At 41.8% G+C, this 17,110-nt stretch overlaps 1 protein-coding gene across 2 annotated transcripts; it reads right to left on the reverse strand.

Annotated features, from left to right (window-relative positions):
* Positions 1 to 1,360: 1,360 nt before the first annotated feature.
* On the reverse strand, positions 1,361 to 17,092 carry IVNS1ABP (influenza virus NS1A binding protein). 2 transcript variants are annotated; one of them, XM_072343785.1, is made up of 15 exons: positions 16,901 to 17,092; positions 11,662 to 11,903; positions 10,338 to 10,464; positions 9,390 to 9,559; positions 9,232 to 9,307; positions 8,327 to 8,500; positions 7,802 to 7,927; positions 6,283 to 6,390; positions 4,539 to 4,665; positions 3,794 to 4,018; positions 3,531 to 3,652; positions 3,227 to 3,353; positions 3,011 to 3,142; positions 2,508 to 2,681; positions 1,361 to 2,092 (listed from the first exon to the last, which is right to left on the reverse strand). In XM_072343785.1, exons 3-15 carry the CDS (start codon positions 10,446 to 10,448, stop codon positions 1,839 to 1,841), a joined length of 1,926 nt encoding a protein of 641 aa, XP_072199886.1. In that variant the 5' UTR covers positions 10,449 to 10,464; positions 11,662 to 11,903; positions 16,901 to 17,092; the 3' UTR covers positions 1,361 to 1,838. The 2 variants fall into 2 exon arrangements, with proteins under 2 accessions (XP_072199886.1, XP_072199888.1); XM_072343787.1 differs by lacking the exon at positions 16,901 to 17,092 and adding an exon at positions 15,123 to 15,254.
* Between the last annotated feature and the right edge of the window lie 18 nt (positions 17,093 to 17,110).

Raw genomic sequence — 17,110 nt, forward strand, 5'->3', positions numbered from 1 at the left:
TGACAACTACTTTGGATTTTCTCAGACAATACTTGTTAGAATGCACTGCATTTTAGAACTTGGGATAAGTAATAATTCTCTTCAGTGTTTTCTGCTTCACTATTACAGCCTTAGCATTCTGCTAATGTGCTGTGGGGTGTGGAACAGAACAACTGTAGCTGAAGCCTGGAAGTACTCGTACCTTGTAGAGATGTGAGTCAAAACAGTAAGTTCAGAATGCAGTGCCACCATAGGCATGGCTTTATTTCCCACACCTATTTGAATAACACTTTGGGACATGCCTAAATGTACAAAATTTCTTACAGCAATTCACTCCTGGGGCTGATTTCTCATCTCCTGTTCTGTCACCTTACTTCTATTTGCACAGAACATAAAGAGAAGCAATTTTCTTGAGTTGATTGAGTATCAAGGAGCCAGCTAGCAGCAGGTACATCTCCCCAGGACAAGCACAGTCATTCTCCTTGAGCCAGGTGCTACTGCCTTCAGCGTGGTGGAAAGCACAGGGAATAACAGCCCCTTAGCCTTCTGGTTCTTCTTGGCCCATGGTTTGATTACAGGTGCCACCTTGTCTGCCTAATGCCTCAGAACACCTGAAACTTCTGCTTTTATGCTGTAAACTGTCTCTATAAAGAAAACATCACAAAGACACCAGACAGCAACCCTGTAGTGCAAGGATTTCCCGAAAGGTACCTTTAATGTGTTTGTATCAGCAGCAAGCTGTAAGTGCTGGTTTTGGCACCAGGAGTTAGAAGTGAAGCAACTACACATCAGACAAAGTCATCCAAGCCAACACATTATTCATATGAAAAGAGGAAGTGAACTAAAACACAGTATATGAGCACATAAGAAATCAAGTTATGTGTTCTACCAGAGCTTAAGTTTGTAATATTAGAAAAATAAGACAGTCACTAATCAGGTCAGAAGAATACGTTTTCATTGCCAACTCAAATTAGTTTAAAAACAATGAGAAAAACCCCACACTTAAAGTTTGTTTTACAAATGTTAGGTCAACCATAATAACAAAACTTCTGTACAGAAATCACCCTCTGCATTTTTTTCAAAATGTTTGGAGCCAAAATAATTTTCCCATACTGGAAAGTCAAGTCACAGCTACATCATGTTCAGAAACTCCGTTCACATCTAATCAAAGTTCTGCATGCTAAGTTGCAATACTGTAGCAGAGGCAAAAGCTCAGAAGCTTGTGTACAGTGGTAAATCAGTTGTCCCACTCAGTCTCTGTCAACTCCAAGGCTGTCTCCTTGTTTCAATAACTGTTTATCTGCCATTTTTATTTCAACAGATAAAACACTCTGCTGAGTATATAAAAACTGTTATAAAAAGACAATCATAAAAGATAAGGTAGTGGCAGGCATGTCTTTTTAATAAAAAAATAGCCATTATATCTGTTTAAATAAGGCTTGTTACAGATCATTTCAGTTACTGAAGAAAAACAAGGCCCAATGAGAAAACTATCCCCCACAATCCTTACACTTCCTGCCCCAAGAACATTCTACAAGAAAAGAAAGTTACTTAATGTGCAAAGTGACAAAAACAAATGCTGGAGAAAGCTCCTGAAATGATATGCCCAGTCTAGGTTCTCTTGTAGTATCTTCAAAGTCTTTTAAGAAAAACTAAAGTTCTAAAATACACCAGAAACCCCTTCATCTCAACATTCTTTCCAAAACAAATATGTACAGCACATTAATATCCAATATGCAAAAGCTTTGTGTTGCTGCTGGCAACATCTACACCCTTCCCAGCCCTATTCACATGCGTACCTCTACTAAAACACAATTACATCACTAAGCCTGTTAATTTGAAATGGAAATTTAATTCACTTAAAACTTGTAAATTTTTGTGTAGGGGCTCCATTCATTTGATTCTGGGTTGTAGACTTCAACTGTGTTCAGGAATTCATTGCCATCAAATCCCCCAACTGCATAAATAGTGTTTGCCACAGTTGTAATCCCAGCATTGCTTCTTGGAGTGGTCATATTTCCCATCATCTTCCACTCATTTTTAGCAGGGTCATACATCTCCATGCAGCTCACTGCGTGAGAGCCATCAAATCCTCCTCCAACAAAGAGTTTTCCTATGCAAAGGAGACAAAAATGGGAGTTTTAAGCATCCTTTACGTTTCCGACTACAGCCTCCCTTTTTCAAGGGAAATCACACAAAAATGAAAGAGCTTGAGGTTTCCTGTCAGAAACCATTTTGTTCAAAATCTGAATCATAGAATGAAGTCACAACATGGATCAGATGGGCTCTCCTGATCATTACAGCAGTTTGCTCTGAAATAATTGCCAGCATCTCATTTCAAACAGACGCAGTCTGGAAGGTGTGGTGTGGTACTTTGAAAAGAAGCTGATGCTCCTAAAATAACAGCTGCTTATTTTTCTGGCTATAGCTTTTAATCAATTGAAGGCATAGCCAGGTTCTTCCTATAATGTTTCCTCAAACACAAATTCATGAAGTGAATGAGGTTGCTTAAGCCCACAGGTGCTTACCATTGTGCACAGCCACTCCAGCTCCCCTCCGAGCCACATTCATGGGTGCCATGAGGGTCCAGGTATTGTTCTCAGGATTGTAGCGCTCCACGCTGCTTAGGCAGTTCCATGACTCTGCCCCACCAATGATGTACAGGTGGCCCCCCAGCTCACAGACTGCAGACTGATGTCTCCCTGCAAACAAATGCCACAAGCTACAAGCTCAGCACAGAAGCCCTGCACCAACAGCATGCTACAACAACAACAAAAAAACAAACAACAACCAAACAACTAAATTTCAGCTTCTTTGAATCTACAATCTCCTTCCCCTGCTTCCCCAGGGAGGTGGTTGAGTCACCATCCCTGAATGTGTTTAACAACCATTTGATGTGGTGCTCAGGGACATGATTTAGAGGAGGGTTGCTAGGGTAATTTGGTTAGGCTGTGGTTGGACTTCATCTTTAAGGTCTTTTCTAACGAGCAATTCTGTGATTCTATCATTCTCAGCCACACAGCAAACTTACGGATATTGAGGGGAGCACAGCTTGTCCAGGATTTTGTTATGGGATCAAACACATCACAGTTCTTAAGTCCCTTTTGGCCATAAGGATCTGAACCACCAACAATGTACAGTTTTCCATTCAGGGCACATACTCCTATTGATACAGGAAGTTACAGTAAGTAAGCTATTAAATTAATAAAGAAAAACAAAAGCTGTTGATCAGCTGCAGATCAATTACCTGCATTGCAGCGATTGGTTCTCAGTTCCGGAACAGGAGTCCAGTCATCTATTTCTGGCTCGTACATTTCCCCACAGCTCAAGTCATCTGAGTGACCATTTGACCCACCCACAACATACAGCTGTCCCTAAATGGAAAACATGAATTCCCGTTTCACTTACAAGTAGGCAACGATTCAACTCATTATCACTCTACTAACCTTGTAAGTATAATTAATCAACTTTTGTTACCATTTTATGAAGCTTGCAATATCTGTCCCACCTACATTTACATAATTCCAACATTTCACCTAATCTTCACACACCATTAGAACTGCCATTTGGAACCGAGCTCTGGGTGTTCTCATGGGTGCAATGAAAGTCCAAGTGTCCTTCCATGGATCATAGCATTCCACTGTACGCAAACACTCCTCTCTGTTATAGCCACCTAACAGAAAAGGCAAAATGTTAAATGGTACCAATTCTCCAAAGACCCTTCAGTTTCAGCTTCAGTTGTTTCCTGACTCTCCCACATCAAGAATTTTTTTTTTTAATTATTATTTAAAAGAACTGTTAGTGTTCATTTTACCTGCAGCAATTAGCTTGCCATTAAGCTCAGCTGTGCCCAACCCAGATCGAGCATACTGCATGGGAGACATGGGCTTCTCTATTACATTGTTTGGCTGCAGTTCAAAACTCAGACTCTTCAGCAGGCGTGGCGTGCTCATGGGAGAGCTCTGAGGGCTGTTACGGCCGTGCAGGAAGATCACGCACAGCACACTGTCCAGAACAGCCAGGCACAGGTAGGTGTTGCCTGTAGCAAGAACGGAAAGGAAGACCAGTATAAATGACTACCATTTAGGTTCTTTTGACTATGGTTCTTTCCTTCTAAGTAAAAAGATTCTTTCATACTATTTTTTATGGTTCTTAGTTTCAAGTGTTAGACTAGTTACTGAAAAACATTAGTTTTAGGTAATTAAAACAGTGCTAATAACACATACAACAGCAATTTAAAGCAATGGCAGGAGTCTCCTCCAGTGCATAGCAAACAGCTCTGTTAATTAACAAGACTGCCCATTTCCTCAGGACTTTCTGGGTCAAGCTGTACATGCTACGAGATTTCAAATGTCCTCGTAGATAAATGATCAAAATGCAGGCGATTCCAGTTTGGCCCTCGTTATATAAGAAACAGCCCACAAATTTACTGGGCAGTTTACTCAATTCAAATCATCAAGAAGAAAGAACACTTTCACAGGCGTGAACCCCCTGGAGGATGGGAGGGAGCAGGTTCATTATGCATCTTAGACAATCTCCCCACTTCCTCTGATACTCACTTGAAGTTTTTTCAGAAGCAATGATTTTCCATTCATGTTTAGAACTCTGCACAGTAGCACTCGGAGAAAGACTTCCAGAGGAGCTGCTACTTATCTGTTTGTGATCATTTTCACGTGGTGGCTTCTTCTGCAAAATCAAAAGGCAGCTACAGAAACCTAGACAGAGACTACCTCCTTCTACCTTTCTCAGCGAATACAGAACTATTCAAGAGAACACTCCTACTACCACCTAGGCAGAGCATCATTTACAGCACACCTTAACAGAGTATCTTGCCTACTCAGAAACAGTGGCCAGAACCACACTTCATCTTAGCTGGATACTCATTTCACCCTTTGCTTTCACCTTTGTACTCTCACTACGCAACCAGAAATAGTTGCTAGTTCCTGGATAATATGCATCACTAGCAAGATTTTCAAACCAAAGGAAAAACCCACCTCAGTCTGAAACAAGTGATTTACAAACTAAACACCGCACTCAAAAACTCTGTATCTGGAAGTTAATTGCATAATGCTATTTGGAAGTGAATTAACTATCCTCTTCATTCCCTGGAGACAAATTAATTTCATCTCATTTCTGCTCTGAGGTCAGATTCGCCTTCTTGGTTTTTAATCCCTTGATACTTCCCACTAGTGAGAGATTTCTGCTTCCTTCTTCAATGAATTTATACTGTGATATACCACAAAAAGCCAAAGATTCCCATTTCAGACTACAGTTGGCTTTTTTCTAAATTAAACCAAACACAGAAGTTAAAATTCTTGCCTATTCTATTTAGGAATGAAAATTACAACCTCAATACCAAAGTTTACGGTGCCCATGTAGTTCCTTGCAGTCTGATTTCTATAGAAACTGTCATAAAATTTCCAGAGTACACCAGTCATAATAACCTTTCAGTACAGTTTAATAGTTGTTTTTGGCTCAGCATGAAAATCAGTTTGCTTGGGGATGGCAAGTTTCTTATTTCTGAATCTTCATTCAATTAAAACTTTGTTCTCTTTTCCTTAAACTGCCTAACACCCACAGAAATTGCAAAGTGTTACTCAAATTTTATTAGCAGTTTTTCCAGACTCATTGCCTGCGGACTTTTCACGTTCTCTTGGCTGCCCGCAGTTTCTAAAAAGCTGAATTCAAAAGTTCTTGTTATAAAAAGGATTTTGTAAAAAGAATTTTTCTGAAAAAGCACAAGACTGATTTGTAGACTTGAAGCATCATCTCTCTCTAGACCAGAAACCATTTACTGCTGCTTTTAAAAATTTCTAAGAATTTTCTGAACAAAAGATACAGATGCTGGCAGCTCAAGGATTAGAACTTATGTCTGGAATATTTTTCCATGCTGAGATTTTAACAGATACATCTCATTCTCATGAAAACGGCATGTCATGCTGACTTTTTTCAGTGTCTTAGAGATGATTTCCTAGATTTCCTAGACCATCCCTACTAAGCTGTTACTGATCTGCTACAGCTTCTCTACCTTTCCTTCCTCCTAACAGCCTAAGACGTATTTTGAAGTGAAACCACAAAACCTCAAGTGCTGTTTTGCAAAGGCTCACTTTGAGTCAGTCTGATGGAAACCCAGCAGCAGATTCTAAATATTTGCCTCCAAGCAGTTTTGATGATCAAGATAGACATTCTTGTCCTGTATTTTGCCATTACAGTTACTTCTTCTGTTACAGTACACAAGACTTCAGGCTGCTGTGAACTGCTCCAGTCTATCTGGGGTTACCTCAGTCTGTCTGCAATTTGTACCTGCACAAACTGAATGTGGTCATCATCACTGCCATACACCTCAGCCTGTCCATCTAGCAGATTTCCATCAAGCAGCTTGTGATCAGCTGAGTAGTACAGAGTTTGAACCTGCAAAAACAACAACAGAATACCCATGTGGCTACAGTTTCTGCTGCTACTTGGCTACAGGCAGATTAACAAAAGGCAGTCGCCAGTATACTTCTTGTCATCTCATCTCAATCTAGCAGAATAACAAAACTAAAAGGAAGCAGAAGTCACAGTGGCAATCTTCAAACATTGGATGAAGTTTCCTTACTTTTTCAGCTTGAAAGAAATCTTCTGTTCCCAAGGACTTCTACTGAGTTTTCCAGTACAGAAACATTACACAAGCGAGAAGTACATTAATTTGCAGATTTAAGGTTTACATAGGTTCATAATCTCATGCAAGTATTTGTTATCCCCACAAACAAGTTTTCTGCTTTGAAAAATACACATATTTATCTTGACCAAAAAAAGGTTAAGAAAAGCCAACAATGGACTCTTAAAAGAAAGGTATGGGGGTAAGGGAAGACAATTCAAATTTAAGCAGAGGAGAAAATTGCTATCCACATCTAAACATCAGATGCAACTGTTTGAAACGCATCTGAATTTCAATATGATCAAAGCTTAGAAAGAGTTATTCCAAGAGGAAAAGTACACTGAAAATATGACAGTACCAACATGTACGTTTGCCTAAACAAACGTTCCTCAAGATCTATTGTGCCTGTAGAACAAACTGGGAAAATTTTGATGTTTCATGGATATTTCTAAAGTCAATTTTTTTATTTTTTTTTCCAGCCAATTAGAAATTTAGATTCCCCATTAATTCTTCCATTAACAAGTGCCTGGGCTACATCTTGTATTAGTATTCATGAGCAAAGCCATTTAATAACACAAAACTTTTAAAATAATGTATCCTGTAAAGGAGTAAACACCATTAAATCATCATCATCGTTCTCTGCCCACAGTGGATTTTCTTAGGAGAACTGGGGCAGGACTGCTGCTTCTGTACGTGTCAATACACTTGAGGTTTCTTCTTGATTCTTCAGCCTTGGTATCCTAGTTTTGTTAATAAACCTATGGGGAGATAAATCAATGGGGAGGAACAACCATTAGAAGCTTTTACCTACTTTTTATTTACAAGCAAAACCTGCAAAGGAAAGCATCAAGACCTAAAGCACATTTCAGTACCACCTCCCCAGTTCTAAAGCAAGATACATGCTACTTTTGAGATTACTATACAACACACAGTGAGCAAAAAAAAGAAAGCAGAAGACCAGACTGAACAGTTCATTCAGCTCACCTGAATACCCCCCCAGTTTCTCAGCTTAGGGGTACCTACAGTAAAATTTAAATTCTTCAGGGTCATAGTTTAAAAAAAAAAGAGAGGGAAAAAAAAAAAAAAAAAAAAGAAAGAAAGAAAAAGGGATCATCCTTCACAATAATTGAAAAAAAAAAAAAAAAAAAAAAAAAGTTCAACCCCATTTTCTTAAAGACTAACCTCTTCCATCAGATCTTCCAGGCTATCTCCATTTTCCCAGATGCTGCGCTGTACCCAGTTGATTACCTTTGTGTACAATTTGCCATTGCTGGGTAGGCCAACATTGTCTTCAAGCATTACTTCAAGCTTTAAATAGAAGAGAAAAGCATAACTGGATGATTTGCTCCACATTTGCTCCCGTCTATTTCTAGCACACCGTACTTTACATTGTGGGCGTAACTCTCACTATACTGCAGAGCTACAAGACAGCAGGAGCTCTCAGACTGAAACTGAGGTACATTTAAGTACAGCCGCAGTTATGTCTTACATTAAATAAGGATGACAGTATGTGTTCTCTGTAGTTAAGCTGCACAGTAAAAATGAATATTAATACACGCAGAATGTTCATGTTGTTGGTAAAACTCAACATGCTATGGCCTCCTAATTAGAAATAGTAACTCCTCAGATTACTGTTTGGAAAGCTGATTTGAAAATTCCTTCACATGGAATCCCAAAACAGAACTATGTCTACAAACTTCAGCTAACCTTTAACCGTGGAAGCTTGAGGAATTCTTCCTGTTCTGAAATCTGCAAAAGATGTTCCTGAACGTAGCCATCAATCTTGTTCAATAAGCGTGAGTCACCCATACAGCTTACAAAGTTTCGGTAAGAGATGCAGCTCTGAACATCCATCTTGGAGAGCAAGTAGTCACCACAGACCTTTTCAGAAACAAGGCTACATCTTAGTTTATGAAGTTTTGGTATGTATAAATTATCTACTCCAACATACAGCAACAACTTGCTTCTCATTGCAGAATAGTGACTACTGCTATGCCCCCACACTAGCTACTGTCAATGAAATGTCACCTTCCATTAAAGCATGTATTTATTAAAAAAACAAACAAACAAAAAAAAACCCCCACACACAAAAGTTACTGACATAATATACCAATCCCACCTTTTTCTACTATTCAAAAATTTTCTACCTATTCAAAATTGCATATCTGCAATTAAGTGAAGATGCAAAACTCAATTCCCTTGTCAAAATCCCCATCTGCAGCAAGAGTGAGCATTTCTAAAGTCAAGTGCTAGCAAGCCTAACATTCAGCAGGACCTGCACTATTCCCTTTTTGCATACCAGAGCTACAGATTTGCAGGTCTAATTATGCCCCCCATAACAACTTCACTGCCTCCCACAAACCTGAAGGTAGCCAGCTACAACTCATACAGCATTTTACTTATACATGTACACAAATAAAAACAGCTTCAGAGAGCCCTTCAGCACAAAGATAACACCCATGAAAGCAAGAAATGCTGATGTCACCCAAGCCAATACAAACAGAAGCTTGCACCCCAAGCACTTTCTCCACAGTCCATTTTTTATCCCATTACCACCAAAAAGCCTAGCACCAAAAAGCATAAGGGCCAGGTGGAAGAGCTGGGAACTGTACCTTTTTTACTCTTTCCATCTTCAGCTTCTTTGCTGCAGAATAAACATCTTTCACCAGTTCTTTATCAGCTTTCAACCTATTGAAAGAAATAGAACTTTGCTACTTTAGTTTTTCAAAACTAAAGTCTGTCCTCTCTAAATTCTCAGAACAATACTTACTGAGCAGTATAGGCATAATTCAACAGAACTTCAACAGCATCTGGATTGAGATCATCAAATTTAACATGAGAAATTCCATGAGAATCACTATCACTATTGAAGATTTCGAACAGGTAGGGACTGCAGCAAGCTAGCACAGCTCTGTGCGCAAGCATCTCATGCCCACATACCTTCATTTAAAACATAAATAAGAACCGTAAGAATTTTTAATACATTTATATTATAACAGCACAAAGGCTTACCCAAGTGAACAGCACAGTTCAATTATTTTTTATTTTATGTTATAGTTTTCAGTTTACATCACCTGAGAAAAACACATTTGTGTGGCACATTGCTTCTCCCAAAGTAGTACCTGAACTTTACATTTTTAACATGGATTTCTGAGGTAAAAGTATTGTTGTGGTTTAACTCTCCAGGCCACTCAGCACCGCACAGCAATTCACTCACCATTCCCCACCAGTGGGATGAGGAGAGAATCAGAAAAGAAAGGAAGAACCCATGGGTTAAGATATAAGCTACTTACCAAGAGAGAAATAACAGTAATAGCATATATACGCTTACAGAAGAAGTGATGCACAAGCAATTGCTCATCAACAGCCAAGCATGCCCAGCAGTCCTCACTCCTCCCATTCACCTCCCCCTCACTTGTACAGTTTTTCACACAATGCCACGTGGTACAGAATATCCCCCTGGCCAGCTTAGGGCAGCTGTCCTGATTCCATCCCCTTCACCGGCAGCGCAGGACAAGCTGAAAAGTCCTTGGCTCTGCACAGCCCTGCTCAGCAACAGCTCAGCTGTCAGTGTGTTACCAACACTGTTTTTCTCCAAAAGCCATAACACAGCATCGTACCAGACACTACATCCCAGGACAAACATATGGCTTTACATGCTATGAAGAATAAAGAAACACAACTAACTCAAACACCATCCTGAAGAGAAAATAGTTACCTGGAGCCGGACATCACAGAACTGACCACTTTTACGTAAGGCATTTAGTTTGGCAACAGATGACTCAATGAAATTTTCATCTTCAAACATCAAATATCCATTAGGAATCATTTTGGTGTTGGTCTGGCTGAAAATGGAATGTGTGTCATTTACAGATGAAACATTTTGCTTCATTATAGAAATACAGACTGTTTTTGCACAGTGGCAGTAACTTTTTCAAAACAGACACTACCTCAAAACACAAAAAAACTCCAAGATCTCTATTGCAGGGTGTGCTGACAACAATTATCCAGACTGAGCAGATCAATGATTTTTCAGAGTGAGATAAGCCACAACTTTTTAAAATAAAGACAAATAACCAAAACGTAGTCCCTATCCCTTCAGCAGGTAACAGCTCCAAAACTAGATGCTGTGCTAGACCTTTGGGCCAGAAAAACAGATTTATGGCCTTCTATAAGGACCAAATCTGCTAACTTCATTACCACTGCCTGCTTCACATTTGCACAGACCTGAAGAGCAGCTACAATGAAAACTAAGAATTGGGAATTTAAATTAACGAGGGAAGCATAACAGCTACAGAAAAAAATACATCTCAATTTTTGTTTAAATTATGAGAGCAACAACAAGTATTTCAGAGTAGCTGAAAATTATGGAAGAACATCAGCATCAGTAAAGCTGCCATAAATGTAAGTCACTGCAGAGCCAAAATAACTTCCCCAGAGCATCTCACCCATATATAAGGATGCCACTGCAAACAAACTGAGTCAAAACTGGAAAAAATAACCTCAGAAAACAGACTTTTCAATTTGAAAGCTACTTCATTACCATTTAATTATTTATTTATTTTTAAGTCAAGTACTTCAGGAAAAGTCCACTTTGCAAATAGGAACCTAATTAAGAATACTAAAACATAGCCCTGAGATCACATACCGGATTTGTCTCTCTTGAATCTGTAGATCTGAGATGCAAAAGAAGATTTCCTCAACAGTTTTAGAAGAAAGAGTATATGGGATGCTGCTAACATTATCAGCAATAATCTACATTTCCATCTGAAGTTTAAGAGAAGTCAACTCTGACAAACTTTAAGTACTAAAAATAGCAAAGCACACACAAGTAATTGCAGCTTGAATCTACTTGAATCTAATTTCACCTCACTTGTTCAACTCTAAGCTGACAGCAGTCCTAGAAGTGTTTCAATTTGCGTACATTTTCAACAGTGCTTTCTTGAACACAAATGAAATAAAACTTATAGCAAGTTTTTAGGGTCACAGAATTTCAGCAGAACTCTGAGTGATCACAAACACAGCTTACAGTATTAACTTACCTAGCAAATATATGACAGTAAATTTGTAACTGGGAAATCTTACAGTATTTCAGTGGTATGCCTGTGGTTAAACAGAGCACTTCGGTATCTTCTAAGAGGGAAGATGCTTATTTAAATGCAAAAGCAAACTTGTCTTTGCAGATGCAAAATGGATTCCAAAACTATCAGGCTTGAAGATGATGTAATCAAGTCCTTGAAAGCTATAGACACGAATTTCTTCCGTGATAATCGTGCATCATAATCTGCAATAAAGGAGAAGTTATCACCTCAGGACAAATTACAGCTTATCTGTGTACTCCAGGTCAAACTTCAGGTCACCCGAAGCAGAATTTCCATGGCCTCACTAAACCCAGATTTCAAAGGCAAGACAACCTGAAAGAATCCATACCCACAGTGCAGCCACCTGCCTAACAGGAGGTGAATCGTATCCTTTTGTGTACCCATAGAGACAAGCCTAACTTCCAGTGCTTTCTGTACCTAGGCATTACTGCTTGCTTACAGAAGTAGACAACCCCTATGCAACAGAACAAGAACTGTTACATTTTAAAAAAAGAGCCACTCCATATGCCTCCTACCTTTTGCTTTTCCTGTAACTCATCTACTTCTAAATGCCTAAAATGGGCTGAAGACGGACTACAGGCATGTCTGAAATGATGGGGAATGTCTCCCGTCCTAAGTACTTCCAAATAAAACATGGAAAAGGTCAGAGATGGATGCTTTTTCTGACAACTGCTTGGCTAACAAGTCTCTTCACTGCCCAAACAGAACTAGCAGATCTCCCCGGCTCTGCATCCTGGGGCAGGCTGCTAAAACTGCATGTGGCTGCATGTGGATGAGCCATTTATGCAGGGCTTTTTGGGGAGGAGAGAAGGAGAGGAGGAGCAGCAGCGGGGAGGGAGCAGACAACAAATACCCACCACTCTGGAACTTTCCACGACCTTGCTGCTGCCTTAGGAAAATACCAATCTCTTCAACCACTTGAATTCCAAAACCATCTTTGCAGCAACAGATTAAATGTTGTGTTTGGAATCATGTTCCTAAAAATAGGCACAGCTCTTTTCATCTCAGCAGAAATGTGGAGTCCCCTACACTGCTGGCAGCAGAGCAGCTGTCACTGCCAGTTCCCAGGGGGCAGCCAGGAGCTGCACCCCACTCAACCTCTGCACAACTCAGCAGCGGCTCAAGCAGCCAGCCCCAGTGCCGCAGGGTCACCGGCAGCCCTACAGACAGCCTGCTTCAGCAGGGAGGCAGAATTTATGGAAGTTATATCTAGCCACTGGAAAAGGCAGGAGCACACAAAGGAGAGCTGCTCTGGTGCAGCAGTGGTACACGCTGAAAAAGCGCACTAGTATGGGGCCAGGGGCTTCAGCCCTCTGCCTGCACAGCAGCATGCTTTGCAAGGGTAAACATCTCCACAAGCTCTATTTACCAAATATTACTCAACTCCAAGTGTTTGGAAGTCACCACTTCCCCCTTCTTGGCAAAACAGGTACAACTCAGTTCCTAAAGCAAACAAGATGTTTTATTTCCTAAAAACAAAGCCAAAAGTCTGGTGTACATACTTCCCCTTGTATTCTTTGTAAAAGAATTTTGTAAACCTTCTTTGTAACCTACTATTGCTAAAAAAAATGCACATAGGACACAAGCATTACAATGAATTAGTTTAAAAACCTACAAGGAGCTCTTAGAAACTGTGCTTGGTGCGGACTTCCAGCCTCACACAACAGTTAGAGCAGAGATCCCTGACCTCCCAGCTCAACACTGTGTGGCTGCAGGAGCCCAGCAAGACAGCAGCCCAGAAGGGTGGTACCCAGCTGTGCCCAGCCCCGACCCTTCACAGCTGCCGGGACTCTCAGAGGAGCTCAACTGCTCACCAACCTGAGGTCTCCAGTCACCAAAGCAAAAGACACACATTGCTGCCACGTCCAGACAATTGTTCCCCCAATTGTTCCCCCGCTCCACATTCATTGGAATTGCTGTTAATTACCAGCACCAAGCCTTTGGGAAGACTGCAATCTGCAACTATACGAATAACTTCAATGTTATGCAATGGCTGCACCACTCCTGTTCCATGCAGCACTGTCTCAAGCCTCAGGACAGCCCTCTGTGAGCAGCCCTGCAGCTCCAGATCCCAACATCAGTAACAAGGAATCCCAACACCCCATCTACTTCAGTACTACAGAACTTCAAGACTGTAGTGTGTGAACCATGGCTAACATGATTATTCAAAATTCACAGTAACAAATATGGTTATCATATAGTCATAGAATGGCTTGGGTTGGAAGGGACCTCAAGGATCAAGTTCCACCCCCCTGCCACATGCTTACGTTATTTACTTGTGTTGTCTCAGCATACTACTGCTTGAACAGTGATTTCAATCAGAAAGAATTCAGCAAAGAGACAGCATTTCCTGCCCTAAAGGCTGTAAGTAGGTAACGTAAATAAACTTCTTTCAAAAGTTATTTTAAAAACCTACGTAACTGTCACTCCCAACTTTTCCGATTACTGTTTACATTCCCTTTCAGGACTGCCACCAGAACTACCAGCAGCTTTGGACTTTTTTCTTTTTTTTTTTTTTTTTTTAAATCAAGTGTAACAATCAGAGATCACCATAAACTACGCACACATGAAGCCCGATGCCTCTGAAATGATTACTTTTCAAGCTCAAAAAAAAAATAAATAAAATAAAATAAAATTAAATTAAAAAAAAAATTTAAAGCTACAGGATCGGCATTCCAGAATGGAACTTCTATTTCAGAACAGGCCTGCTCTTCAGTAAACATCTCTTGCATTTACTTTTAAACCAAAGCAAAGAGGAGCAATGCAAACTCTGGGTTGCTTCCCACTGTATTCCAGCACCACAGCAGAGCCTGGCACCCGCAAACCTGCACTTCACTCAGCAGAGCTTCCTTGCATCCCAATATTTGCTTCCCAAACACTCCACCTGTGCACAGACTGAGGCTTTTGTGTCTGGGGGTGCACCTTGTGTAGGACTCACAGTTCATTGATAAATTCTCCATGATAAATACACTGCACTAAACTGACTTCAAGATGTGAAGTTTTCCCCTTTTAAACTCATCTTTATTTCAAATTTCATTTATTAAAGCAGGTTGCACAGGAAAGTGTCTGGGAAGGCCCTGAATGTCTCCAAAGAAGGAGACTCCACTGGGGCAGCCTGTTCCAGTGCTCTGACACCCTCACAGGAAATTAGTTCTTTTTATCCTTCACTGACCATGCTATCCCTCTTACATGTATCCTGCAATGCAAATATACTGAAATATGATTAGTTCAGATAGCTATAAGAGCAAACAGAAGTCAAAATTAACACACTTTACATTCTTAACTGCCTTGAAAACGTAGGATCCTCTCACCCAAGTTGTGTTTATTTGTTGTTTTGTTTTTAAACAGTACACCACTGCAGAAAACATTTCAACATTAACATAAAACCCCAACCCACAAACCTGCTGCACTGTGACTGCTGCTGAATTTCTGTGAGACCTTCCAAGCCCAGGACTCTCCACCACACAGCCCCTGTGGAAACAGAGTGGTGGAAGCACAGCCCCCAGCATGGCAGGAGCCCCCACATCCACCGCTTGATCATGGCAGTACATGCCTTTTTCCCCCACCTGAACACTGTGGTCTTTGCTACAACCCAGTGGGACATTCACACGTAGTACTTCAGGTGGGGGAAGAAAAAGAAAAAATTAAAAAAAAAATTAAAAAAAAATCAAACAAAGCTATTGGTTTTTAACATTTGCCAATTAACATACTACCTCTCCAACCTGGCACTAAACCATTATTTTTTCAATTGCTTCCTGTTGATGGAACGATCAACAACTATTGATATAGTGGAAGTAGAATGGAATTCAGCACTGTGGCTGGTGTTCCTGAAGGCTTCTTGTTCACCATGGCCCCTCCCTTTGGCTTTTCACAGCTTAGTTCAGAAGAAACACGGGTCAGAGCCACAGTACCTGTAGCTCATTACCTGTGTCAGAATGTATATTCATGTCTGAGTCTGCATGGGTAAAATATTACACACTAAGACTGAAGAAACTCAAGTTCTTTACATCAGAGATGTAATACAAGTTAACGCTAGATGATGATGTACCATTTTTCCTTTGCATGTTCACTTTCTAGTTGTTTTCCATTTCAGATTTGTCTTGTTGGTAACTACAAGCTGTAAATGGATATACATTTTGCTGCAAGTCGACCTAAGCAGTGTCCCCCACCATGGTCCACCAATGGAGAGAGGCACACAGCAACAATGGCAGCAGTTACGGACTGAAAGAGAAGATACTATGGCCATTCTCCAAAGCAGGTATGTGTTTTATGTGTAGTACAAGAAAATTCAATATTTGGACTGCCCTTACCAGTGAGCAGGCCTAAGGAGCTCTATATACGTAACTGTGTTTGAAAGACTTCCAAGCAGCAGTTCCTGCTGCAGTGCCGCGCTGCTCCCACGGCCGCATAACGCGGCACTTTGCACTCCACGCTGCTCCCCCGCTTTCGGCGTACTTCCGTACGTCGTGCCGGTGCTGCACTTCCTCTTCTCCTTTCTCACCACGCTAACGCCGACAACCAGTTTAAGCTACACCTCTCTTCCTACTTCGTGCCCCACCCGCAGTCTCTTGAAACCCGAACTCTTTGTTCCCCCTCACCCCTCCCTTCACGCGGATTTCTTTCTGCTCCCGGCTCACGCTTCCCACAGTTCTTCAATCGCTCACGCACCACCAGAAATCACAGAATCACAGAATTGTAGGGGTTGGAAGGGACCTCTAGAGATCATTGAGTCCAACCCCCCTGCCAAAGCAGGCTCCCTACACCACGTCGCACAGGTAGGCGTCCAGGCGGGTCTTGAATATCTCCAGAGAAGGAGACTCCACCACCTCCCTGGGCAGCCTGTTCAGTGCTCCGTCACCCTCACTGTAAAGAAGTTCTTGCGCACGTTCGTGCGGAACTTCCTATGCTGAAGTTTCAGCCGCGCTGTCCCGAGCGCAGGGGAAGAGCAACTGGCCGGGCGATGCGCCCCGCTTCACCTCGGCGCGACCCTCAACTCCGGAACACGAAAAATGCACGGAGAACGGCCCCCAGAGAGCACCGAGCAGGCGGCGGGCCCGCGCTCCCTCTGCGACGGGAGGGGAGGCCTCGCCGCCGCCGGGCCGCGCTCCCGGACTCCGCCTGCGCCTGGCCACGGGTGCTGCCCGCCTGGGCCCCGCCGCTCGCAGCCCGCAGCCCCTACCATCTGTCTCTCAGCGCGAACGATGCAGCTCATACTGGCAGCCTCCAGGCTGCGGGAGAAGCCGACGCGGAGAAGCAACCTCAGTCCGACGGGAACAGGGTGCGAGGAGACAGCGGGGCTGAGCGGAGGCAAGCAGACAGCCGACACGACCGCCTCGGCGCGGGCGCGGCTCAGCCCCGTAGCCCTCCGCCTGCGGCGCGCAGGCGGGAG

The sequence above is a fragment of the Excalfactoria chinensis genome, chromosome 8 (genome assembly GCF_039878825.1).
Source record: "Excalfactoria chinensis isolate bCotChi1 chromosome 8, bCotChi1.hap2, whole genome shotgun sequence".
Lineage (NCBI taxonomy): Eukaryota > Metazoa > Chordata > Aves > Galliformes > Phasianidae > Excalfactoria > Excalfactoria chinensis.

Bases quoted from the DNA above. Each gene is read 5' to 3' on its own strand.
- IVNS1ABP (XM_072343785.1), bottom strand. From the start codon at position 10,448: ATGATTCCTAATGGATATTTGATGTTTGAAGATGAAAATTTCATTGAG. The intron at 3,143-3,226 runs GTAATTGATCTG...CTGTATCAATAG, and splicing joins AACCAATCGCTGCAATGCAG to GAGTATGTGCCCTGAATGGA. The intron at 2,093-2,507 runs GTAAGCACCTGT...TCCTTTGCATAG, and splicing joins TGGAGTGGCTGTGCACAATG to GAAAACTCTTTGTTGGAGGA.